Genomic DNA, 27,478 nt, shown 5'->3' on the forward strand with positions numbered 1-27,478 from the left:
GAGTCCACCTGCCGATGCAGGGGACACGGGTTCGTGCCCCGGTCCAGGAAGATCCCACATGCCGCAGAGCGGCTGGGCCCGTGAGCCATGGACGCTGAGCCTGCGCGTCTGGAGCCTGTGCTCCGCAACGGGAGAGGCCACAGCAGTGAGAGGCCTGCGTACTGAAAAAAAAAAAGAAAAGAAAAGAAAAAGAAATGCCACGGTTGGGGTGAAGTTATGGGTGAGTTTGGGATTCTGAGAGGACCCAGTCTCGTCTTATGCTCCGTCTACTCCATAAACCCACAGTAGCCTACCTCTGCATGAAGGCCTATCAATATTTAATGTGCAGGTGTCAGTTGCTGTAAACCGAGCATACCGCAGCACCAGCTTGAATTAATTATATGCAGGAGAGAAAATAAAATGCCTTTTTCTCAGAGCCCCAAGTTTCACTGGCTGCACCAAAGCCTGGAAACCACAAGGTGAACCTTCCGCTGATGGAGGACCCTGCGAAGAAGCTGAACCAGAAGAGTGACGGCAAACCCCGGAAAGTACGATTTAAAATCTCTTCCTCCTACAGCGGCCGGGTGTTGAAGCAGGTCTTTGAGGATGGGCAGGAATTAGAGTCGCCAAAGGAGGAGTACCCTCACAGTTTCCTCCAAGAGTCCCTTGAACCAATGGATGGTGTTTATGGGTCTGGGGAAGCCCCCAAACCCCGGTCGTACTCCCCTAAGCTGACTGCTCAGAGGATCAGCGTGTTTCGAGAGGGTAGTGCCTACACCTTGGCGAGCAGCCAGCCTTTCTTCAATGATTACAAGGCGAATGACCGTAAGGTTGGTATTGCCCCTGGTGTATAAGCTTTAAGGACTAAACTGTGTTTAGAGAAACACCTGAATTGTTCAGATTTGTATCTCGCTCCTACTCTGGTACTGACCAGAGCTATAGGTGCACCAAATGTGAAGCCGCTCTCAGAATAATATTCCTGGGATGAAAATAACATTCTTGTTGACTACCTATTGGGAAGTGCAATACACATCGCTAGTATTCAAATTCCATCCAGGGTAGCAAATTGTAATTGGGTCTTTGGCTGGGTAATCTTGGTAAGAAAATGAAATAGAGATGCAGCGGTTTTCAGGTTGCCAGTCTGCTGTTTTAGAAAATTATGCGACAACGAGTTGTTCTTTTTCCTGAAAGAGCTAAGTGTTTGAAGGTGCTTATTGTATTCCAGCCAATTTTTCTGCTTGTGGTTTATCCATGTCTTCTTTTATTTCTTATCTCCCTCCTGCTGCCTGCTTTTCTGTTTGTTTGTTTATTTATTTATTTTGCCTTTCCATTGCTTGTTAACATGAATGCTGGGTAGTGGGAGTCCTGGGAAGAAATGGTGAAAAGCAAATCAGCCAGAGGAAACGTTACATGGGAAGACATTTGAGCTAATATTTCACCTGAAACATGTATTTTATCTGTGAATTTCAGTTACCTTCTCCAGTACCATGGATAATCAAAAGCCCATACATGATCTTCTTTGAAGCTAGAAGAACCTGGAAAATATTCGCTGATTTCCAGAAACTAATAGGAGATGTGTATATGCTCTCTGCCAGTAGGGCCATGAATGCCTTAAAAGAAAAAAAAAATAAAGAGTAAATACAATGATATAATGTACCAGATTATTAATGAATAGCACACCAGGATATGTTTTCATCTTTAAAGTGTGAAATTCAGATAATTACTCTCTAATCATTTTTATTGTTCGTTTCCTAAGGGAACAGATTATACATCTATAGCAGACAAATGTATTGGCCTTGCTGGCATTGGTAAAAGTGTAATTATGGGCATGTCCATATTTATCAAAGATAATACCAGGTTTCTTCGCGGGCCTCTCACTGTTGTGGCCTCTCCCGTTGCAGAGCACAGGCTCCAGACGCGCAGGCTCAGCGGCCATGGCTCATGGGCGCAGTCGCTCCACAGTATGTGGGATCCTCCCGGACAGGGGCACAAACCCGTGTCCCCTGCATCGGCAGGCGGCCTCTCAACCACTGCGCCACCAGGGAAGCCCCAGGTTTCTTTTTGATATTAAAGGGGACTGGAATGAACAATCCCTCATGTTAGTGGAGTGACTTAACGCATTACAAAGCACTATCACATTCTATCTCATTGAGTCTTCTTCACAGCCTTGAGGAGAAAGGCAAAGTATGGTCATTTCCATTTTGCAAGTGAGGAAAATTGAGTTCCAAGTTGTAAGGGACCCACCCAATATTATAGGGTCATTAGGTGCAGAGTCAGAATAAGAACCCAGGTCTTCTGATTCCTCATGCCCTTGGCCCTATGGAATGTTCCTTTTGAGAGAATAAGGCCATTAATAATAGTGATGATGATGATAATAATAGTTACCATTTATCAAGTGCTTATTATGTCCTAGGTACTTTGTTATATCCTGTACTTACAGTATTTCTTTTTAACTAAATCTCATTTGTAGCTTTAGAATTTATAAAGCCATAGTTTATATGAACCTCGTACAAGGCCATGGTTTATAATATTGGACTGCTTGACCTTCCTCAGGCATGTGTCATACTTGGCACTTATATAAAAGTATGATTAGGCATGGACTTGATAAAACCAGCTACCAGAGTCTTCCTGGCAGCACCGCACAGTGGTTTTAAACATAGTACTCTAGAGATAAGGTTCAGGGTTTGATTTCTGCTTCATCTGGTTATCCTTGTTTTCTTTGTTGCCTGAACAAATGCCACATCCCACTGCTAGCCTGCCTCTGGTGTGAGAGTGGTCGGGATGGATTCGTGCAGCTCCACCCACTGAAACAGGTTGTCAATGCGGTACTTAGGAAAAATAAGGAAATGAGAGCTGGGAAGTCATGATTTTTCAATAGTGAATACAACTGTAAAATAACCCTTAGTAAATATCGGCTTTGCGGCAACACTGGGTAGCAGTTAAACGCAATAATTAAAAGTAAGGGCTCTGAACTTGAACAGATATTTGTACACCAGTGTTCATAGCAGCACAATTGCCCATAGGTGGAAACAACCCAAATATTCATCAATAGGTGACTGAACAAACAAAATGTGGTATATACATACAATAGAATATTATTCAGCCTTAAAAGGAAGGAAATTCTGATACACGTTATAACATGCACAAACCTTGAAGACCTTGAGCTAAGTGCAATAAGCCGGTCACAAAAAGATAATTGTATGATTCCACTTTCATGAGGTACTAGCATAGTCTAATTTACAGAGACAGAAAGTAGAATGGTGTTTGCCAGGGGTTGGGGAGAGGAGAAGGTGGAGTTTAACTGAAGAGTTTCAGTGTGGGAATAGGAAAACGTTCTGGAGACACGTGGTGGAGAGGGTTGCACAATAATGTGAATGTACTGATGTCCCTAAACTGAACCTTAAGAAGGTTAAAGTGGTAAATTTTATGCTATGTATATTTTACCACAATAAAATAATAATCATATAAAGCAAGGCTGTGGTGTCAATTAAACCTGGACTTGATGTCCGTTCTACCCACTTACTCTGTGAGCTTGAGCAAGCCACTTAACCTTGTGATAATAAAAGTACCTAGTTTCAAAGATTATCATGGTGATTAAAAATATATGACATTAAAAGTACTTAGCATTGTGCCTGGCACATTGTATGTGCTCAGTATATGTTACCTACCGTTGTGATAATGACCAGGTTCTTATCTAGGAAATATGGAGTCTTTTAAAATTTTATGTGATGGATAGAGAAAGTGATTATAAACAATCAGATATTTTAAGGAATTGAAACTGACTAAAATTTATAAGTTTCATTAAAAAATGAAAGGGAAAGGAAGAAGGAAAGTAACATTTATTGAACAGGTACTTTGTGTAAATTATGCAATTTTATCTTCACAGTAATTCTGTGAGAGTTTTACAAATTGGAAAAAAAAGTTTATAGGGCTTAAAAAAACTTGCAAATCTCACACAGTTTGAGAGATTTAAAATCTGAACTCAGGTCTGCCTACCTCCAAAGCCCATTGAGTTTCTAGTACCCACTAGGCATGTCTGCATTTAAACACAGAGCAGTGGAAAGGTTTCATGGTCCCTGAATGGCAATTCCCAGTCCTGTTGCTTTTGACATCAGAGTATTTATGAATGTTTAATCACATAAGTTGCCATTCCGGGCATTGGAAGGACACAAAAAATTCCTGGCTCCATCCTGGTCCTCTATAATGTAAGAGTGGGTATTCCTAACAGGCAATTGGGTGTAACTGGATAATGTGAACTTTAGTTACACCCAGAGAGTTTCCTTAGACACAAGGAAGAACTTGGCTGTCAGGGTGACTGAAACTTAAACACACCTTAAAGGTGATTTGGGACCCTCCATCTTTGGAGTATCTTAAAAATAAATTTACTATCCTGGGTGTCTCAGATGCTGACCAGCTTAGAGGCAGGAGGTTGGACCAGATGACTGCAATGTTTTTTTTTGTTTTTGTTTTTTTTGTATATTGAGAATTTTGCCTTGAAAAAAACAGCCCTATGTGTGAAAAAAGCTTCCTAGTAACTGAACCTCTTTGGCTATTACTGGAAAGAGATATGGAACCTTCCAAAAGTGCCACCATCTTTATCTTCTGATGCTCAGAAACTGATAGTCCAGAGTGTGAAACAGGAACCCAGCATGCATCAAACAGTAGGAAATGGAAGCTGCCACATGATCCCCTGAAGAGAGGGAGAGAATAGAGGGCCAGGCAGGAAGCTTGTGGCTCCGTAAATAATTATTGAAAACTCCATGGGTGTTTCAAGGAAGGGGACCTGAAGACTGAAGTCCTGCTCAAGCCAGGTTGTGACTGAATGCCTGATGGCTTTAAATAGGAGACTGCTTAACCGTGGCATCTAAATAAATTTGGTTTATACAGTTCTGTAAAAGCAGGGCCAAATATTTCATGCTGGGGAATGTAGTTGTGTAGCATGATTGTACGTGCACTACTGAAGAAGTTTTTAATACTAATGGCAGTAACAATGCCCATCACTTGCATAGTATCTTCAGCTTTTGCAAACTCTTAGATATTCTTCATTGCACCCTCGCCCCTAGACGTTGATGTAATTAGCCTCAGGGATGAGAGTCAAAATATTTAAGCACAGGAACACGGCTCAGTCAGCACAGAAGCCAGCAGAGTGCTGGGGCAGGGTCCCGATACTGGGTTCTTAAGCATTAATGCCTACATTGCTGGGTTTGGGGATGTGAGAGGCTCCCTGAGGAGAGAGGCTGGGGAAACAGAAAGGCTCTCAGGAGTATCAAGACAGCACCTGATTACCACCCAGTATGGAAATATTCATATATTTTAATAAGTAATTTGTCTCTGGTGGTGCCCATCAGTTGGATGTCAACCCATTTGTGTGAGCAAACAGGTTCTGAGAGGCCAAATTGCTCTCTCCATCTCACAACTGGTGGACAGTGGAACTGGGATCTAGTGTTGTTTCCCCCCAAGCTATCCTAGCTCTGCGAAACATTTCCTTCCAAGGCTTCTCTACTGCATTGTAGTATTGCCCAAGTTGTTTCTCAGCAAATGATGAAGTAACACATGATAAATCCTTACAAGGGAACATAGGCTATTAATAATGATGCTATAGAAGTACATTGATTGACATAAAAATATTTTCATATTATATGAATAATGAAAACACACACACACACACACACATATATCTGGTGGTGGTGGGGAATGTTTGTGAATACTACAGTATAGGTGTTAAGAGTATGGTTCTTAGGGTGAGACAGACCTGGGTTTGAATCCTGGCCACAAACCCTGAGTAACTCTGTAAACGTGGAAGACTCTTAACCACACAGAACCTCAGTCTCCTTCTCTGTAAAATGTAGAAATCATAGCATCTACCTCATAGGGATGTTTGGGAGGGAAGTGAGGTAATGTTTGTAAAATGCTTATTATGAAGCCTGACCCAAAATAAATGCTATCCACTATAATAATAGTAGTAATTCAATAAACTGTGTCTACTGTTATTATTTATGCATAAAAATGTTGGAGAGAGATTTATTTTTTTAAAAATACAGTTACTTTATTGATTTCTTACAATCAAATACTGCCAACTAGCATTACTTCCATTCATACATCATTAAAAACAAAAAGATATTTCCTTGGTATTTTCAAATGATGCATTATACAATAAACAAAAAAAAGTTAGAACTTAAAAGGCACCCTGTTAATTATGTAAACTGGTAATTTTTTAAGAAAAAGCATAACTAATAATTTGGTTGCTGAGAGATTTATTTTTTAAAAGCTTTCCTTTGTATGCATTAAGCACTCACTGTGCCCAGCCCTGCACCAGAGCCCATGGTATGTAGTAGGAATAGAAGCTCTGGACCCTGTCCTGCAGAGTCCTACATTCTAGTTACATGATTAATTCAGCTTTGGCTCGTTACCATCAACAGGAAGAAAGAAGCTGGTGTTCAGGGTTTTCAGACAGAGCAAAGAAACCAGAGAATGAACTGTAGCTTTGGGCTGTGATGGGATCCCTAGTGCCAGACCATATCTCTCTTTCCTGGGATGCTGAAGATGTTCTGCAGCCCTGTATTTGGTGACTCCTGGTGAATCACCATGCTCATTCTTCATTTCTCTAGTCCCCACCTATTATAGATTTTGGAAAGATAATCATCTACACGAATAACCTGAAAATCATTCGAACTCCAATGGACAAGAGAGATTTCATGAGGAAAATGCTCCAGAAGGAAGAGGAGGCTGAGGAAGAGTCTCTGATGAGCAAAGAAGAAATCTATGGAGACCAGAATGATGGGCCTTTGGCAGAGACGGGAGGCACCTTCCCCCATAACCAGTACCCACAGGTATGTCAGAACGGTTCACTGCCCTGTGCAGAGCTGGCCCTATAGCCGTGGTCTCCAAATTGTTTTCACTGTGCACTATTTAAGTAAGAACTTTTGAATGTGAATACTTACATCTAAATGTTAAAGATGTTGAGGAACTTTAAGTTGATTATATTCTAGTGGTTTATCACATTTTATTGTTAGCAGTAATAGTTATAAGCCCATATTTCAAATACTCATAATTTGAATTATTTTGAATGATTTAAGATCTGATTAGGAACTTATTGTTTTTTCTTTGCATTGAGGCTTAGAACAGCTTGTTCTAGAGATGGAAAAAATCAGCTCTGTCCTTTTCTTATGGGTTTGCTTGTGCGCCTGTTATAGGTGGTAATCCTCAACCCACAGTTTTCTTGAAGAAATCTAATAAATCTACTTGTCTTTAGAGTTTGTGGAGATTAGTTTAGTTAAAACTAAGCAATATCATCTGTAAATCCACTAGACCAGACACTAGTGAACCACAACATGTTGTAATATGCTGAAAGTGAACGAATGAGCAGGGTCGTCATTGTCACTTTATGTAAAGTGAGGTCACTTTACATCATGTATACAACAGGGTCCCTTGGATACCACCTATGTTAAGTGACTGCCCAACTTAGTGAGGGTGCTGGTGTCACCTTGTTTATTAAAAATCAATATAACCGTTTCTTCTGAAGATATTATTAAAGCTTAATTTCTTGTTTTGTTTTCTTTAGATAAAAAATAAATATAAATAGTAAAAAATAAATATAAATAGTACGAATGTTTTTTCTCCCCACACGTTTCAGAGGTGTGCACTCTCCACCTTGGAAACCATTGCTCAGACATGCTCAGACAAGCGGGAAGGTGATGACATTCGTTAGTTCACAGTGTGGGGTTGAGGGTGAGAAAAGCAATTTTGGTGAATTTAAGCTAAGAGAGTAAAAGCTTGGAAAGCAGCAGAAATGAATTTTCTCTCTTTAGATTCCATCTCTTGGGACTTGAAGCTGAACCTCCCATAGGTTAGCGTGATAAAATGGGCCAGGGGCTTCCTCGCACTTGAGTGATGTCAAGGGAATGAGAAAGCCATGACCAGACTCCAGTTTTCCTCAGAACCATTCCTGTCTCTTTCCGACCTGATCTCACACTTGACAAAATATAGCTGAAATGCAAATCTGATCACGCCATCCCTTACTCACCGCCCCCCACCCTGCCCCGCTGCCAAAAGAAAACAACTTTCAATGGGCTCTTATCACTTGGGATAAAACCAAAACTCCTCACTTGTTCTAGAAAGCACTGTGTGGCCTGGCTTTTTCAGCCTCATCTCTTACACATATCTGCTCATTCCCTCTGCCCTAGACACACTGCCCATCTGGCTACCCCTCAGATGTTCTTTGCTCTGTCCTGCCAGAGGCAACTTCCCTGTGCCTAGAATATTCTCCAGACTCCCTACCTCCTTGCCCACAGATCTCGGCGGAGGCATCACTTCCACAGAGAGGCCTCCCCTGGTTTCCATGAGGATAAAATCCCATGAGGATAAAAATCCACAAGGATGGACCCCTCAAGGCACCTCCCCCTCCCCCTGCACATGTAATCTTACATTTATTTGTGTGATTGTTTGGTTAATGTTTGCTCTTACCCACTAGGATTTGGTCTCTGTGAGGTCAGGGGGCATGTTTATGTTGGGTGTAACATAGTAGTTCCAATGCCAAAAAAAATAGAGCCTGGCATATAATAGGTGCTCCGTAAATATTAGGTAAATGTTTGTGGAAAGAATACTGGAATTTGGAACGAAAGTGCCAACTGATAAGAAATATTCTGCCTCTGCCTTCTCTTGCTTTCTACAGAGCACTATTCAGAGCCTAGCATAGCAGCAGTCAGACAACTAAACTTTGTGATCCAAAGCATGACCATCCCACTTTAAAATTCATTAATTCTAAACTTTTCCATACCGTATGGTAACTTGGAGCATGCATTTTCAGAAGAGGACCAGAAATGCAGGTCACGTTGCAGGCCTGAATGAAAAAGCAACAACAAGCCTGCTATGACAATTACCTTTAAATTCAATTTGGAGAGAACTGTGTTTTTTAGCTATAATGCCATAAACCAAGACAGATGTGTGCAGCAGAAAGTTGCTGTGAAAGGTTATACTCCACTTGCCTGTCCTTTAAGCTCTATTTTATTTATTTATTTATTTATAATTAATTAATTGATTGATTGATTTTTGCCTGCGTTGAGTCTTCAGTGTTGCACGCAGGCTTTGTTTTTTTAGTTGTGGCGAGCGGGGGCCACTCTTCATTGCGGTGCATGGGCTTCTCGTTGTAGTGGCTTCTCTTGTTGCGGAGCACGGGCTCTAGGCGCACGGGCCTTAGTAGTTGTGGCACTCGGGCTTCAGTAGCTGTGGCTTGCAGGCTCTAGAGCGCAGCCTTAGTAGTTGTGGTGCTTGGGCTTAGGTGCTCCGCGGCCTGTGGGATCTTCCCAGACCAGGGCTCAAACCCATGTCCCCTGCGTTGGCAGGCGGATTCGTAACCACTGCGCCACCAGGGAAGTCCCTAAGCTCTGTTTTAAATTGCTATTTGTTTTCCCCATCCCTCATGCAGTAAATGCCCAGACAACTTTTATTGTAAAACAGAGGGTCAAAGAACATCAAGGAGCCCATTCTGACCAAGAGACTCTTTGTTGTGTTATATGGAACAGGGAAACAGTAGGACCTTGATGAAAGAACAAGGAGGGCTAAAAGCCAGGCCATGCTTGAACATCTGTATTAACTATAAAAGAAAGGGAGAGGAATAATTGAATTGAGCCACAATTAAAAGTAGAAGGGGAAAAATCTGACCCTGTATTCAGTGGATTTGAGACCATAAGTCATCTGGGCTTCTTTATGCTTTATGTGATCTTATCTTTGAAACAGAATAATAATAATAATAATAACAACAACAACAACAACTGCCATTTTTTGAGGGTTCATGTTAGCCAGGCCCCATGCCCAGTGCTTTCCATGCAGTAGTCCATTTCATTCTCACAAGGACTCTGTGAGGTGGGTATTATCTGTAGTCTCATTCTGCAGCTGGAGAAACTAAGGCTCAGAGAAGTTAAGTAACTCACCGGAGGTCACCAGAATCAGTAGTCAAACCCAGGTCCATCTGTCTACCAATCTCATGATCTTAATCACTCTGCTGATCGGCCTCCAGATTGGTGCTGTTTACTATCTTCAGGGCCACACAAGCCTTTGAGTCTCTGATCAAAGCTGAGACCCCTTTTCTTGGTCATGGAGCTAGTGAGAGGTGGTTTGGGTAGGTTGTTGGGTTCTAGAACCTAAGTTACGCTGTGCAGCTATGTTCTATATCTTCTTACTAAATGTTTTCTGAGAAGAATTTTTAAAAATATTGAGACTGGTACGCAGACGCTGCTATCATGAATGCCTTGTATAGAGCAGAGGCGCAATAAATACCCGTTGAGTTAACTGAATGATTAAAAAGAGCATATTGAGAGCAAACAGTTGGAGGAAGGGTGGTAACTTAGGATGAGAATGGAAACTCCAGTGAAACCTCTAACAAGGTGTCATATAACAACATGACATGAGATGAGATTTGATTGATGATTTGTTCTTGTTCTTTATGGCAGGCTCACCAGGTCATTTCACTAATCTTTCAATATCTGGCCTGGCATTCTATGCAAATGAATTTTTGGATCACATGTATAGCATTATGATAGGATTTTACTGGATTTTCTTTGACAACATTGACTTATATCATTAAAATCTCAGTTGGATCAAGTGAAAAACAAAAACTGATGGATTTGGCAGAAAAATGAACCATGGCAGTTTGCTTTAAGAATATTTTGGCAAATATATTTATTCTGCATACTTTAAGGGAAGAAAACCAATTTCCCCATTGTTAACGTATCAGAATATGGCAACAATCAGTAAAATATTAACAAAAGGGGGCATGGACATCATCTGGGATTTTGTCAGCTGGAAAATGACCTCCATTCCCTACATCTAGAATAAATAAAATTTAATACCTACTTAGGCACTTTGCAGTGCGATGGGGCTATTTTTAGAATGTAGGCCTCCCTTTTCAGAGATGATTTTTATTCTTAGGTTACAAAAGAAAGCTGTGTTAGCTGGTCGAGCCACCCAGTGAACTTCAGCTGTCTTGTTAGTTCCTAGAATTTAAGAACACTAAGCGATCTCCAGACATCATTGTTTTGTTTGTTTATTCATTCAGCAAGTATGTGAACAGCAAATATTGTGCCAGGTACTATGCTAGATGTCAGGAAGTGATGGGGAGAGGCACGAGCCCAGAACACTTCCTGTCTAGTCAACAGGAACTTTCAGGGGAGTGTGAGACCTGCCAGGCTAGGGGCAGTAGAGGTGGGGTGGGACTCCTGGTCCAGAGGTACGGGTGGGCAAGGCTTCCTGGAGGGAGTGCTGCTAAGCTGACATCTGAGAACAGGTAGGAGCTGGCTGGGTTGAGAGTGGGGAAAGTTCCCTCGACACCAGCTAGAGAGAGACCTAAGGATGAATGCCTGATGAGAGAAGTAACTGACGATGTACGTCAGCTAAGGAGATTTTTTTTTTTCAATAAATTTATTTATTTATTTATCTAACTATCTTTGGCTGCGTTGGGTCTTCATTGCTGCACGCGGGCTTTCTCTAGTTGCAGCGAGCAGTGGCTACTCATCATTGTGGTGCGCGGGCTTTTCATTACAGTGGCTTCTCTTGTTGCGGAGCACGGGCTCTAGGCGTGCGGGCTTCAGTAGCTGTGGCGCACGGGCTTCGTTGCTCCGCGGCATGTGGGATCTTCCCGGACCAGGGCTGGAATCTGTGTCCCCTGCAGTGGCAGGTGGATTCTTAACCACTGAGCCACCAGGGAAGTCCCAGAGATTGGGTTTTAACCTGAAGTTTTTCTGGTGGGCAGGTGTTCATTACAAGGTTTCTTGGATGCTTTCTATGCGGCAATCACAACTGTAGGTTCATGAGATTGGTATCCATGGTGAGACCATCCCACAAGCCCGGAGGTAGGACCTATGGTGAGTTCATGCCAGAATCAATAGGCATCTGGATCGGGATTGTGGTTGTAGAGGGGAAATTGAAGAGATTTGAGAGATGTTCAAAAGGTGAAATGGACAGGAATTGGTGCTGAATCTACCTGGTATCGATCTGGTATTACCCCTTATTTCACAGAAGGTTCGTGGTCTGTGCACGGTCATTGCATGGCAGCGCAAAATTGCCAGTTTCCTTGAGATGTCTTAGGGGAAGAGCACAGAGATAGCCAAGGGGCATAGTCTGGTGTCCCTGGCAGGAGGGGACAAGGCTTAGAAGTAAACTAACTTTAATGGAGAACCTATAATATGCCAGATAATATATTAGGGCATTTACATATACTCTCTCATTTAATATTCCAGCTACTCAGAGAGGTAAGCAATATCCCTCCCAGATCACAGGTAAAGAAACTGAGATTTAGGGAGGTTAAGGGAACCGTCCCAGGTGCACAGTTGTTGTCAGAGGCAGGCCTCAGCTCCAGGCTGCTGACTCCAGAGCCGAGCTCTTAATCACAGGGCCTTTTCATGGTTCTCCAAGAGCATAAAGATAAAAGTTCTGCAGGAATTCAGAGCTGCGCTCCAAAGGATTGCAACATACATTCATCCGTCCCCTCAGTCACACAGAACAATCCTGAGCACCTGCTGCCGGGCAGCTCCGATGAAGGCTGCATATGGAGTCAGTAGGAGCATGATCTCTGGCGCCCGACCCGCTGGGACCCAAGCCTGCCTCCTTCTCTTCAAGCTGTGTAACCACTGGCACAGAGAGAGCTCTTAGAACAGTGCCCAGGGCATTCCCTGGCAGTCCAGCGGTTAGGACTCTGCACTCTCACTGCCGAGGGCCCGGGTACAGCACCTGACCCCTCCCAGGTGTTTCACAAGTGTTCACTATTAGTTTGGCAATGAGGAACATTAAGTCCTGCCCTTATGGGCACCGAAATAACATGTCAGATGGTGACAAGAGAGATGAAAAAGGTCAAGTTGTGGAGTTCACGGCCTGGTGGCAGGGGTTGCTGTCTTAGAGAGGTCCATCAGGGAAGTCTCAGATAAAGTGCTGAGCTTATTCTGTGCCTCTGGCCAGGTCCCTCGTTGGCACGTGTGGGACGCATTTTCCTCTAATTCTGCCCCGGCCTCTGCAGGCTCCCAGTGCTATTTTGACTTGTGTGTGAACAATGGATTTGAATTGCTGCTGTAACTTAACCCTGACCTGTCTCTTGCAGGAAGGGGAACTTCCCGAGGACAACTGCTTTCACTGCCGAGGATCGGGCAGTGCCACCTGCTCTCTGTGCCACGGCAGCAAGTTCTCGATGCTGGCCAACAGATTTAAGGAGTCCTATCGGGCCCTGCGGTGCCCTGCCTGCAATGAGAATGGCCTGCAGCCTTGCCAGATTTGCAATCAATAGCCCGTGTCTTTGTATGTCTGCTTTTATCACATCCTCCCTAAAGCTATTTGTAATCAACTGCCCCTCCTCCACCTTCTCCTCCCTCTCCCAGCAAGGAAGCCACCGTGGCTGCGATCACTTCCACCACTGGCACAACTGAGTTACTCGATGACATTTCGTGAGGCTGGTAACATCTCCATGTGGGTCTAAGTGGCAGAGGCATTTTTGAATTAGAATCTGCTTTGAAACTGGTTTTAAAATGATCCTTCCAGGACCGTGTGCGTGTATCTCACTTGACTTAGCTCAGGTTTCTCCTTGCACAAGTGAACAAATAAATGTACAATTCAGGCAGCAGGCTGAAGTCATTTTCCGGTTGGGAGTTATTTGAAAAATTATGCAGAGAGAAAGGAATTAAAAAAGGCAGGTTTCTGATGAACTGCATTCTTGTTGCTTATAATGCATTTCACACAGTTATTGGTCAGATTGCATTTTTAATTAAGCAGAAGAGGAAAAGGATGCCCAATGTTGAATGCACTAGCAGGCCACTGAAAACAAAACAGGATGTGTTTGCTTCCTGCTGAAGAGAGGCAAGCTGAGGAGCCCCTTTTTTCCAAAGTCCTGAGTCTCTCCTGTGTGATGTGCTTGGGTAATATGCATGCAGGCAATGAGCAATGCTACTTCTTAGGACAAGATGAGATAAGACATTTCTGTGTGCCTCTACACTACTGAGGTTATAAGCCAAGTCAAAGCTATTTATGATAAATTTGGTGCTTAAGTATATGGGTGTGTGTGATAACGACTTCTTCCAGCCCCCAAATTATTACCAAATGAATGCATTTATTTTAAGGCTAAGATATAGCCATGATCTCTTCATAAAAGACTGTGGATATTTTATAGGTATCTATTGGAAACTTCTAAAAAAAAGCTAACCAAGGCTGATATTTAGTAATTATGTTTCTACTGTCTATGAATATGCATACTAAGGATAATTTTTCCTCTTAAAGTTGGTTGTAAAATTAGAAAAATACGTTTGTTAATGAATTTTGCAGCTCTAACAGCCATTCCCCTTCCCCCTTGAGAATAGCACTGTAAAATCTGTTATCTATTTATACGCATTGCTTTTCTATGGTAATTATTTTGATTTTCGTAACTTAATTTTTTCAAGATTTGTTTGTTATTCTCTAATATTCAGCTGTTAATATAATTCAACAGTGGAGTGATCTTCAGACAATATACATACTTCTAATAAAAATATTAAACTATTTTTCAAGACCAAGATAATTTTGCCTGTTCTCTTTCAGCCAAAACAATGACACTATCGCTCACCAACTTCCTTTGCTTCTGTACTTAACTATTTCCTGACTCTGTTTATGTTTTCTTACAGCTATTGGCTCTTCTGTCTTTCCAGAATATCAGAGGAAGGAATGATGTCGAGAGATCCTAAGACCTTTAAGTGTATTCTTCTGCTTTTTGACAGGAACATTCGACCACAGATACTGTTTGTTGGACATGCAGGATGGTATTACCAGGTGCTTGATGTGCAGTGTTTCTCAGATGGGCACCACCCTTTGGTATCTTATGGGACTTAAGAGTTTCAGTGGAGGAGACAGATATATAAACAGATAATTACAATATAGTGTGACAAGTTCTGGAAAGGGGAATTCCAGGGAGCATTTGGAGCACATAGAAGGGACACCTAATGTAGCCTGAGTGGGGTTAGAGTGGCTTCCCAGAGGAAGAGGTGTGAACTCTGTTGGTTTCTTTTCCTTACCCCAAGCTCTTAAGAGCATTTAATACTTTTCATTTCATAATAAATACATCTACTGATTACATTTATTTATTAAGTTAAGTATTTATTGAATACTGGGGATGCATCACTAGACAAAACGGACAAAGTCCTGGTCCCTGTGGAGCTTACATTTTGGTGGGGTGATATTGACAACTAAAATATATGTATTTAGAGACAACTAAAAATATGTAATACAGAATAAAAAGATACTTATCTGATTAAACTATATATGTATGTGTATAATGTATAGTGTGTTAGAGAAGGATAAATGTTTGCTGAAAAATAAGACATTGGTGAAGATCGGGAGTTAGGAGGGGTTGCATTTTTTTTTTTTTTTTTTGCGGTACACGGGCCTCTCATTGTTGTGGCCTTTCCCGTTGCGGAGCACAGGCTCCGGACGCGCACGGGCCCAGCCGCTCCGCGGCATGTGGGATCCTCCCGGACCGGGGTACGAACCCATGTCGCTTGCATCGGTAGGCAGGCTCTCAACCACTGCGCCACCAGGGAAGCCGTGGGGTGGTGTGTTTTTAAATTAGTTTTCAGGGAAGTGTCCTTGAGAAGGTGTCCTTTAAATAAAGGCTTAAAGGGGACGAAGGAGTTGCGAAGTTATCTGGGGTAGGACTATTCCAGGCAGAGGAAACAGCGCAGGAAGGAGAGCATGGTGTGTCTGAAGAGCAACGAAGCCAGCGTGGCTGGAGCACAGTGAGCAAGATGACAAGAGGAGGTCAGAAAAGAAGGCGTGTGCGTGTGTCGGGACCAGGCGGTGCCTTCTTGTGAAACCGTCGTAAGAACTTGGGTGTTACCGTGAGAGAGGTGCTGCTCTGGATGGGAGCTGTTTTCTGAAACGCCTCACCCTCTCCTTCAGCTCCTTCCTCTCACTGCTGGGGCAGGGGACCTGCAAACTACACTTCCCAGAGCCCCTTGCCCGCTGGCGTCCTCTTAGGTTCTGCCCTGGGAGGTGCTGGCAGGACTGGAAGAAGGGAGAAAGGAGGAGCCTTTCTTGTTTTTCCAGCTGAGGGTCCTGGCAGCCTTTCCCATGAGGCAGCTGCCCTAGCAGCAACGGCAGCTGGGGACTCTGGCTCAGGCAGCTCCTTCCAGCCATGGTCCCTTCAGTGGCTCTGATTGCAGGTTCCATGTCACACCATATTCCCTTTGTTCCTCCAGCCTGAGGGTGGCAGTGGCTTCCTGCAGTTACTCCTCTTAGTCATCAATTCCTTATAATCCGTAGCCTCTCTCTTTGAGATATGTAGAGTGGTTTCTGGTTTCCTGATTGGATGCCGACTGATACAAATGTTTTGGGCAGCAGAGGGTCACCATCTAATTTACGTTTTAACAAGCTCCTCTGGCTGCTGTGTTGAGGGAAGATGCTACAGGGCAAAAGTGAAAGTGGGAGGCCAGTTAGGAGACTACTGAAGTAAGCCTGGTGAGAGCTGATGGTGGCCTAGGCCAGGGTGGCTCCAACGGAAGTGGTAAAACTGGTCAGATTGTGGATATATTTTGAAGGTAGAGATATAGGGTCTACTTACTGTCCTTTGTATGCAGAAATATTGCATGTGACCTACTTAACTGTATAAAAAACTTTCCTGAATTCTTTGCTTACTAGTGGAGATAAGTTTGCACAAAAATCCGCTTTCTGATTTGTGTACTACAAGCATTACCAGTGGGTTGGGCAGTGTCAGGGATAGGTTTAGGGCAAGGTTAGCCAACCAGGATGCCTAAGACTATGAGAATTCCTTCAGAGCTAGAGACAGATAAGAGGGTTAGAAAGTATCACAGTGATGCTGTGGTCAAAATAAAAATAATGCTATATCCTTTGAAAACTCAAAAAATTTTCAACGAATACATGTTTTCAAAAGGCACACTATCTATCTGTTCATTTATATTCCAGCAAGATCAGATTCTAGGAAGCTAAAGTCTAAGCATTAATCTCTTTCTTATTTTGAGATTTAAAAAATATTGTACATAAAAGACATTATATAATATCACAGTGTATTTGTATAGTCTTAGTAGCTTTTTTTTTTCTGTTTGGTTTCATAGACTTTTGTGTGTACTCTTCTTTTGTTTGTTTGTTATGTGTACTCTTTCAAATCATGCTTCTATTTAATAAAGAATTAATAAGTAGGGGATTCAAAGATGAAAATACACTTAGTATTTAGCATTAATGAGATTATAATCTTGGGCCTCTGGTCAGCATAATGAGTGAATCTGGCCTTACAGCTCTGGGAGGACGCAGTTGCCTCCTCTGCTACTTCCTCCAGTGACTTTTGGTTCCTGTGCTGGCCCAGGTCAGCTGTATTGCAGAGTTATTTTACTTGTTTATTTTAACAAGTACACATCAGCTGTAGTGTGTGCAAGACACTGTTCTTTTTTTCTTCTTTTAAAATTTTAATTTTCATTATTATAATAATTTTTTTTGAATTTTAGAATTTTATTTATTTTTTTATACAGCAGGTTCTTATTAGTTATCCATTTCATACATATTAGTGTACATATGTCAATCCCAATCTCCCAATGCATCACAAGACACTGTTCTTAGCACTCCACATTTACTAACACCTTGAATCGTCCTAACAATTGAATTAATTCAGTTTAGGGATCACCTCTTAGTCCTGATGCCAAAAACTCAGCCTCTCTGCACCAGTGCCGAATGGGCTCTTCGAAACAAGAGTTCTGGGTGACGTAGAAAAGAGCAACTTTACTGCTTTGCTAGGCAAAGGGGGCCACAGTGGGTTTGTGCCTCTCAAAACTCTATGTCCCAACCTGGGGAGATTTGGTAAGGAGTTTTTTTTTTATAAATTTATTTTTATTTATTTACTTATTTATTGTTGGTTGCGTTGGGTCTTCGTTGCTGTGTACGGGCTTTCTCTAGTTGCAGTGAGCACGGGCCACTCTTCATTGCGGTACGTGGGCTTCTCATTGCGGTGGCTTCTCTTGTTGCGGAGCACAGGCTGTAGGCATGTGGGCTCAGTAGTTGTGGCGCACGGGCTTCATTGCTCCACGGCATGTGGGATATTCCCGGACCAGGTCTCGAACCCATGTACCCTGCATTGGCAGGTGGATTCTTAACCACTGGGCCACCAGGGAAGTCCCTGGTAAGGAGTTTTATAGCAAAGCTTCAAGGGCAGAGTTGCTGATAGGGATCAGAGTGTGTGCAGGGCCTGCTCTCCTTTAATCCGGCCTCCTGATGAACTTCTCTGGTTCCTTTAATGTGGCCTCAGGTAGTCCTGATGAGCTTCTCGAGGTTATCAAACTGTGACCTTCTCTCTGCGTCATCTTCCAGTTGGTGGAGGTTTTAGATCTACAGAAGAGCTTAAAGATATTGTTATGTCCTATATCCCTTGAGGTGGAACCAGGATCCTGTTCCAAGGCTGCACTGTTGTTTCTTGGCGGCTCCGCCCATGTCTCTGCACCCCCTCCCTTCCCTGATTAGCAACTGTTGGAATCTGCCCTTTGGATCTCAGGGAAGGTCATGGAGGCTGGAAACTATTCCCTACAAACAAGAAATGGGGGACACGGAAAGGCTTCCATGCCCAGGAGCCCCACAGGGTCCTGCTCGATTTCAGTCCCACACAGGATGTTCCTTTCCATTGGGTGCCACGTCCACCCAGACTATACACCTGCAGGCCCTTGCTGTGGTCCTCACAAACGTCTTGCCTCACTATGCCTTTGTGAAAGGAACAAGCTGTAGGAAAATGGGGGCTGACCTTATATGATTGTAATGAGGCAATCTAACTCAGCAAGACTACCTTTGCTGACTGTGCTGGCCACTTGCAGCCATCCTGCTGGTCCTTGCTTTCTTTTCTAGTTCAGCCTCTGTTTTTTTTTTTTTTTTTTTTTTTTTTTTTGCGGTACGCGGGCCTCTCACTGTTGTGGTCTCTCCCGTTGCGGAGCACAGGCTCCGGACGTGCAGGCTCAGCGGCCATGGCTCACGGGCCCAGCCGCTCTGCAGCCTGTGGGATCTTCCTGGACCGGGGCACGAACCCGTGTCCCCTGCATCGGCAGGTGGACTCTCAACCACTGCGCCACCAGGGAAGCCCCCACCCTCTGTTTTTATTAATCTGTTGGGTAGAGTGACTCATCTTCATGGCCCCTATTCCCAAACATGGCTTAGCCTCAAGGCCTATCTGCTTCTCCACAGGCCAAGATCTGCAGGGCCAGGGGTTTTCTTTCACACACCCCACCCTTCTTGGAAGATGCTTGTGGTTTGAAATGACTTATCTTCCCTTCCCTTCCTGTCCAGGGGATTCTGTGGGGTGAGGAGGGCAAGAGTCCATACTCCTGAAACCTTTGCCTCTAGAATAAGTCTACTATTTTTCTGTTTTTTTTTTTTTTGGCATCCTTGTTTTTTTCCAGATAAGATTCTTCTTGAAGAGAATGTTGCATAGTTAAAATATTTTTTGAAATCCACATAATTTACCTTTCCAAAGACATCAATTAAGCTTACATTTATAGAGAAGATGTTGTTCTTATTCTAAGCCTTCTGAAAACACGAATCGCTGTGGTAAAATATTCATTTAGACCTGTGCCGGTGACATTTATAAAAAACTTCTGTGGTTCACTAGAGCTTAAGCTGAGTGAATTTTATGCTAAAGGTAAATTTGAAAGAAATGTTCACAGTTGTTTTTATCACCTGTCCTCATTAGTTGCGTCTCCTCATTTTCTAATTAACCACAGTAATTATAGAGAGTTTGCATTCCTGCAATTATGTGAGAGAGAAATGGAGTTATGTCTGTGTCAGATTGTGGCATATAATTACTGCCTGTGTTAAAGAACGTGTACAGCCCAGAGAAGAGAAGACTTGGAACCATAATACAGCAGAACTTCCTCATTGCTTGGGGGTGGGACAGTGGGGGAAGGAAGTAGGAGGGGGAAGTTAAATCAGGCCTTGACAAAATTAGAGTCAACCTGTATCTCCTTTAACATGACAAGATTCCTCTTTGTACATTTCCCTTAGCATCACTTTTGTCCAGCTCCCAAGTCCTTCTTTCCCTATTAATGATTAATTCTCAGAAGACTGGGGCCGTTAATTCACATTGAGATGCGAATGGCTAGTAGATTATTGACCATGGCTGCTTTTTAGGTTCAAACTGTTATGCTGTTGAAGGCCTCCTATGAGTCAGGTCATGTGCAAGACACGAGGAGCCAAAAGATGAAACAGACATAGTACCTTTTCTTGGGGACATTATAATCTCACAGGGAACCAGAGATTTTTTTTTGTTTTTTGAGCACTAAAATATTTTATAACAATAGAAGGTAGCTGGAAATACTATATGCTAACAGACAAACGATACATAACTCCTGGGGTAGGAGTCAGCAGCAGGGAGTGTGGCAGAGGCCACACTCTAAGAGCCTTTCAATGGACTGTTGGATGGATTGGGTCTGCTGCTTCAGTTGTGAGCCTTCTTTGATGGTGACAGAACAGGCGATGACAGGCCTGGAGACCCCACAGGCTCGCCCCAGGGCCTGCTTGGAGCACACAAACACGTAGGGCACATTCTTTTCCTCACACAGCAGTGGGAGGTGCAGGATGATCTCCAGGGGCTCGGTGTCTGCAGCCATCACAATGAACTCAGAGATGCCTCTGTTGAGGATTTTGGTGGCCTCATTGGCTCCTTTTTGAAGCTGCTTGTAGTTACATGACTGCTGAACGAGGTCCAATAGTTTCTTGGTGAGGTGGGCATCTGCAAGAGGGTAGGCCTTCAGATTTACATCAGCCTCAGTCATTGAGTCCGCCTCGGCAGTCTCCTGCCTGATGCCGCAAGGACAAAGAAATGACCCCGGAACCAGAGATTTAAATAAATATTTGCAAAATAAAATTATGTTTGCCATAGGAGAGGAAGAGAAGAGAGAGTGGCTAACTCTCCTTGAATTGTGGGTCTCTTTCATTGAGCTATGAGCTCCTTAGGAGCAGGAAGTGTGCCTCATCTATCACTGTATCCCCAGCATCTCCTACAAAGCCTGGTGCATAGAAGGTGCTCAGTAAATGATTGGTGATTTGGTGTTTGCAGAGACATGACATTTGGTTGCACACACATGGCCCTCAGTATATTGCCGTATGGGCCAGTGCCTTGGGAAATTTCACACGTAGACAGCTTCTAAAATGTCTCCCAATGATCCCCACCTTCTGGTAATCATCCTGTGCAATCATCCCCTTGAGTGTGAACTGGACTGAGTGATTTGCTTCAAACAGTAGGCTATGGCAAAAATGATGGGATGCCATCTCTGAGAATAGATTATAAAAGACTATGACTCTCTGGCTTTTCTTGCTTCCTCACCTGATGAAGCCAGCTGCCATGCTGTGAGCTGCGTTATAGAGAGGTCACATGGCCACGAACAGAGGGTGGCTCCTGGCCAACAGCCAAGGAGGAATGGAGGTCCTCAGTCCAGCAACCACTAGGAACTAAATCCTGCCGACAACCACATGTGTGAGCTTGGAAGAGGCTCCTTCCCTAGGTGATCTTGAGACTCAACCAGAGCTGACCTCTTAATTGTAGCCTTGTGAGGGACCTGGGACCACAGCCACCCAGTTAAGCCCTGCCTGGATCCCTGGCCTGTGGGATGCTAAACTTTGAGATAATAAATGTTATTTTAAGCCAGTAAGTTTGGGGACCATTAGTTACATAGGGATAGATAATTAACACAAGGTAAGACTACCTTCTCTCTAGGTCTTTACTGACAGATCATTTCTTTTGTTTTGTTTTGTTTTCTTTTTTTTTTGACAGATCATTTAAATCCAAAAGGTTTTCCCATGGAGAGGAATACACAGAATCATTTGTTTTTTGTTTAATGTTCAATTTATTAAACTCATGAATCTAATACCCCAAACTGAAAATGAATTTTTTCTTGGAGCCTTTAAATATTGTTTACAGATTTATTAAGCATATCATTTAAAACAGTTTAAACTAACTGTAATTATATATTTAGAACAGCTGATGCTTTTAAACACTTTGAAACCATGATTCACAAACATATAAAACAAAGGCTACAGAACTTATTGTTATAGTTTCACTTAAATTTACTCTAAAGCATCAATATCATAGGTTTAATGTCTTTCTTATTTCTCTTCTTGTTTTTCTATATTTGTTTTTAGATACCCTCAGAGTTTCAGCATTATTAATTTTATTCCTTTCCTTGAGTCATAAAATTCTTAGCAGATCCTGAAGAAAAGATAACCTTATCAGAACTGCCTAGATTGCAGAACTTTGGTATATTGACTGACTAATTCTTGATCATACTTGTTTGTTTCTCTCAAGGTGATTCTAACCCAAACTACCTTTCTATATTAAGCTTTTCTATGAAAGCTTAACTCTAAAAATTAACTATAATTTTCTATAGTTAAATTACACCTGTTAATTCCAGTGCAACTATTTCAGGCCTTATCTTATGCCTAGGGTTTTAATTTTGCAACCTAGTATTTATCTCTGATTAAAAAAATCACTTGGCCATTCTTATATATAACCTATTATCTTGTCATAATCAAGTATTGATTTTTGTCTCTTAGCATTAAAAATTACATCTCCCTTATTAGCATTGAGATTTAATCTCCTAGGGGTTGAGAGATTAAGTCTGTGTAGTTAGTGTTCCTCTGTAGCTCATCTGGCAAACACTGTGGAACCCCCTTTCTGGTTGGTTATTGTGGGTGCCCACCCAAACTGAATAGTCCTTCTTGTTCTTGGCATCTACATTTTCTGGGGCTATTTGACTTACAGTGTCCAGTGTTTATTCTTAACAGATAAAGCAGACATATGACTGTGCTTTATAAACATACAAGATTCATAGAAGAAATATCAAACCCTCTTAATTATTAAAATCAATAAAAAATAAACATGATCTATTATAGTCACTACTTTCTATTACAGTAATCTTTCGGGCAAGCTTCATAATAACTTTTCTATTTTGAGTCATTTTGAATTCATGGTCTTTCACAAAACTCATCTTGTCCTGTAAACCATGATGATGATTATGATGGAGATGGTGATGGTGATGGTGATGATGATGGTGACGGTGCTTTTGATGCTCAAATTGTAACTTCATCCTAAGAGATGCATCTTCTTTTAAATGGGCAAGAGTAAACTATAGTGTTTAAGGATGCACATTTGGGTGATAAAATCAAAAAAACAAAAAATAAGAAAGTCATTATTATAAAAGTGAGGATATGAGGAAGGGGAAGGGGGTGTGATCAGAATGAGGCTCATGGAAGGAGCTTATGGAATAGGTGGCAAAGTTCTATTTTTTGACCTGGGCAAACATTTGATTTGTGTGTGTGTGTTATATCTGCTCTATTTGTATAATAGTAATTTTATTTAAAAAACTGTCAACGTATGGTCACTGGGGGGCCCTTTATGTTGACTCCTTTATCCTTTATAAACTGCCCCTAATATTTTTGAAAACTCTCTTGCTTTTTGGCAACAATAGGATGTTGGAGAGCTGTTCTGAAATTTTTTTTTCCATCATAAATCATGAAATTAGCTACCTTCCAAAGGATTCTGTTTTCTTTTAATAGGAAATAATTCTAAAGACCAGGAGCTGGGCTCTGGGGATGCACATGGAAATGTGTGGGGAGCAAGAATGCATTGCTGTTGCTACTGGGTCACTGAGAGCTGAAAACATACTTATTAAGGTTATTATTTCACACCGATATTTCCAATTTAACTTACGCTATTGCTATTCCATACTTTTCTTGTATTATATAAGGTTTCGTCAACTACAAGCCTTTCTCCTGAATTGACAATCTTTTTGGTCTGATGAAGCTCCTGGATGGAACCAAGAAATGCTTTATATTACATTCTGCTCTTTGGTACAATAATTCTCAAACTTCTGTCAGTCACATAATTCCTAAATTTTTTTCTACAAATTTGCTAAGTTTATAATTTTGTACCATTTATATTATTGTTTTCTTAAGATTTTTGTTTAATCAACATTAAAGTGACCTCCTTAAAAGAATGATATTCATATTAGACAATAATATCTGTGGAAATATAAGATTTCATTAATGGGCCATATATTTTTTCCAGTATCTATTAAGATGGATGTGAGTGTTGGAATTTGAGGAGACTCAATAAATGTCATCTTTCTCACTCAAGTTTAGCACCACCTGAAAGATAGACAAAAATCAGGAAAAAAGAGTTCAAAATATGAGGTTCATTACTAATAAAGGCTGCACTGGGGGTGTTGCTTAGGAGCTGGATGATTACGGGCTCCCTTAGAGTGGACCCCAGGCTTGGACAGACACATCCACTGACAGGCTTGACCTGCAGTGTGGCCCCATTTCCCTCACAGCCAAGGAGGAGGATTCAGAAGGAGACAGATTCAAACAGTAAGGAGAGAAAGACTGAGCTACCATACTTAGTTTTTTCTCCAAACTCACCAATCAGGCAGGAATGAGTAAGGGAGCAGAGAGGGGCCAGGGAACATTAAGCTAATGGATATTTCTGTAAATAAAACACAAATTCAGGGGAAATAATTACTAAAAATACATGTTTGTCCATGTATCGAGTTAAAGCATCTAAGTACAACTTTTGGGAAATGCTGCTATAGTGAACAGTGTTATGATAAAGTGCCTGTGAAGTTCACCTTGTCCAATATTTCTTGGGTACTTTCCCTGAATCTCAATTTATTTGTTACATTTGGAGGAACACATTTAATGTAGAAGAGTCTGTCTGAATCCAAATCAGAGTGAGTCATATTGACAATGTAGCACATATGCCATCTGGATCATTTTTCAGATACTTGTGTTAAATAAACTATCATTATGAAATCATAATCAAAAGGTTCCAGCCCTTCTTATGCCACTGGGTATTATTTTACCATCACTATTCACAAAGCGACTATACTATGGCAAAATCTTCTGTGTTTTCATTCTTTATTTCCTTAATTGAGTCGGGGACACTTATCCCATTCAAATATTTTGATATGGTAGTTTCCTCTGATCAAGCTCCATAGAATGACAGTGCTTAAAGGAAAAAGTAGAGATACCCTGACTCCCCCCTTGTTTTATAGAGATGAGAAGTGAAGGTCTGCAAAGGCAAAGGACTTGTCCAAAGTCACGTCCTACTTAACTGACAACCCCAGATTTGGGGTCTTCTAACTCTCAATTCATTAATTTTTTAATGCTGCCCCTGGGCTGTTAAACATAAAGTCAAAATGAGAAAGCAAGGGGTCTTAGCAGAGAAAAATTATTTCCTATCATTTTCTATCTCTAAAATATATTTTGAATCTCTCCATTCTTTTCCATACTCCATACCATCACCATAGTCCAGTCAACATCACCTCCTACTTGGATCACTGAAGTAACCTCAAAACACGTCTTCCCCATTTTCAACCTCCAATTCAGTTTCTTCCCTTCACATGAGTTGTTCACTGGAATGCTTTGTCTTTTATTTTTCACCACTCAGAACTCAAGCCCTAACTTTTTTGATTCCTCATATTGTGATCTCTAATAGAACACAAACTTTCCCCCATATTTAGCTGATTTAAAGATCTGTAAAATGAAAATATAGATACTAATTTATTGGAAAAAATCCACCTATAAGTGGACCCATGCAATTCAAACCTGTGTTGTTCAAGGGTCAACTGTATATCTATTTTGCTTAGTGATGTTTCCTCAGTGTCTGGAAAACTGCCTGTATGTGATGGCTCCCCAAAAAATATTTATTGAAAGAAATAACAGCAAACACTACCCATTGGATACTTACAGATTTTAAGATAAAGACATGGAACAGAACTTTGGGGATTTTGGCTCAAAGATACATGGCCTGGTATGTCTAGGTTAACAAGGAGATGCATTTCATTTTTTAAAAATTTTATTTATTTATTTATTTATTTTTGGCTGTGTTGGGTCTTCGTTGCTGTGCGCGGGCTTCTCATTGCAGTGGCTGCTCTTGTTGCGGAGCACAGGTTCTCGGCGTGCGGACTCAGTAGTTATGGCACACGGGTTTAGTTGCTCTGCAGCATGGGTGATCTTCCTGGACCAGGGATCGAACCCGTGTCCCCTGCATTGGCAGGCGGATTCTTAACCACTGCGCCACCAGGGAATTCCAAGAAGATGCATTTTAGTAAGACAGTACAGCTAACAGATTGCACTAATAGCATGGATTATCAAATGCTTCTACAATAACTTTTAGACTGCAGCAAAATGAAAAAAACGAGTTTCCAAGAATCTATAAATCAACATAGCATATTAAAGTGTTGTAAAAAACTAAGCAAATCTATATTTTTCAACCTCTCATCCTGTCTAGAAGATGAAACACGATCCTGTTATGAACTGGCTTAGGTAAGTCCTATTGGTTGAAGTATGGAGACTTTAAGATTTTCTTTTTATTAGTCGTTAGTTAACTACTGAGAATTTTCATCTTAAGCAAACTTTCTTGTAAGTATCTGAGTAGGTGTGTTGGACCTCAGCTTCTTCGTCTGTAAACTGTGGATATAACAGTTCCTGGCTATTGTGGTGAGGATGAAATAAGTTAACACATGCAAATTACTCAAAGCAATTACACAAAGAACAGTGCCTGGCTCATATTAAGTGCCCAAGAAATGTTACCTATTATTACGAAAAGCTTGTATTAGTGCTTTAGTTCCTTTATTATTTTATTTGAATAGCAATTTCCTCTATCAGAGAACTTGTTTATACATCACCTTATCTGAATTGCATGAAAGATTCAGCACTTAGTGTTTGCAGGGTGCCAGAGATACAAAGAAACGTAAGACCCAGTCCCATCTTTGAGAAATTTGCAATTGAGTTCCAGCAAAGTACTTTATCCTATGGCTTGCTTTTAGAAAATACCGCTCCAAGGGAGCTAAATTTGGACTGTCAGCTTTTTACCAATTAGGATTCTCTAGGTTGCAAGTAAGAGAAGCCAGCTCAGACTGGCTTGGGCTACAAAGTGGATTTGTTAACCCATGTATGGGGCAATGAAAATAGTGTGGATTAATTGGGGGTAATTGGCGAGGGGTTCCATAGTGTTCACTTTAAGGCCGAGATAGATTTTTAAAAAAAGACTGGGAGTTCCCTGGCAGTCCAGTAGTTAGGACTCCATGCTTCCATTGCAGGGGGCTCGGGTTCAATCTCTGGTCAGGGAACTAAGATCCCACAAGCTGTGTGGTGCGGCAAAAAAAAAAAAAAAAAAAAAAGAAAAAGAGGCCTAGATTTTCCTATCTGTTGTTTCCTGTCATCACAGGGATGGCATCAAACCAAGGCTGTGGCCCCAGTAAACCTCTCTTTACATTTCACTGGTCCAGACTGGGTCAGATGCCCATTCTACTGCCAATCAGTGGTAATGAAGATCTTTCCTAGGCCAGTAAGGCCCACCACTGAAGCTAGGGGTCGAGTGAACACCTGAAGAAAAACAGGGCTCTATCCTGAAGACAGAGGGCAGGATGAATGCAGAGTACACAACCAACAATTCCCAGCCTACCCTCCGAAGGGGGAACTGTATCTTACTTTTCTTTATGTTCTAACACGT

The 27,478-nt window shown here is 41.8% G+C and overlaps 2 protein-coding genes across 2 annotated transcripts; one reads left to right on the plus strand and one right to left on the minus strand.

The window, feature by feature from the left end:
- Positions 1 to 473: 473 nt before the first annotated feature.
- Positions 474 to 13,249, plus strand: GRXCR2 (glutaredoxin and cysteine rich domain containing 2; the record flags this gene model as incomplete). The annotated part of the gene is made up of 3 exons (XM_079703407.1): positions 474 to 809; positions 6,588 to 6,809; positions 13,067 to 13,249. 3 exons carry the CDS (start codon positions 474 to 476, stop codon positions 13,247 to 13,249), a joined length of 741 nt encoding a protein of 246 aa, XP_079559533.1.
- A 7,078-nt stretch (positions 13,250 to 20,327) lies between these two features.
- Positions 20,328 to 20,741, minus strand: LOC307051210 (NHP2-like protein 1; the record flags this gene model as incomplete). Its single annotated transcript, XM_079701543.1, has 1 exon — positions 20,328 to 20,741. One exon carries the CDS (start codon positions 20,739 to 20,741, stop codon positions 20,328 to 20,330), a length of 414 nt encoding a protein of 137 aa, XP_079557669.1.
- Positions 20,742 to 27,478: the final 6,737 nt, after the last annotated feature.

Source organism: Hyperoodon ampullatus, assembly GCF_949752795.1.
Source record: "Hyperoodon ampullatus genome assembly, chromosome: 4".
Taxonomy (NCBI): domain Eukaryota; kingdom Metazoa; phylum Chordata; class Mammalia; order Artiodactyla; family Ziphiidae; genus Hyperoodon; species Hyperoodon ampullatus.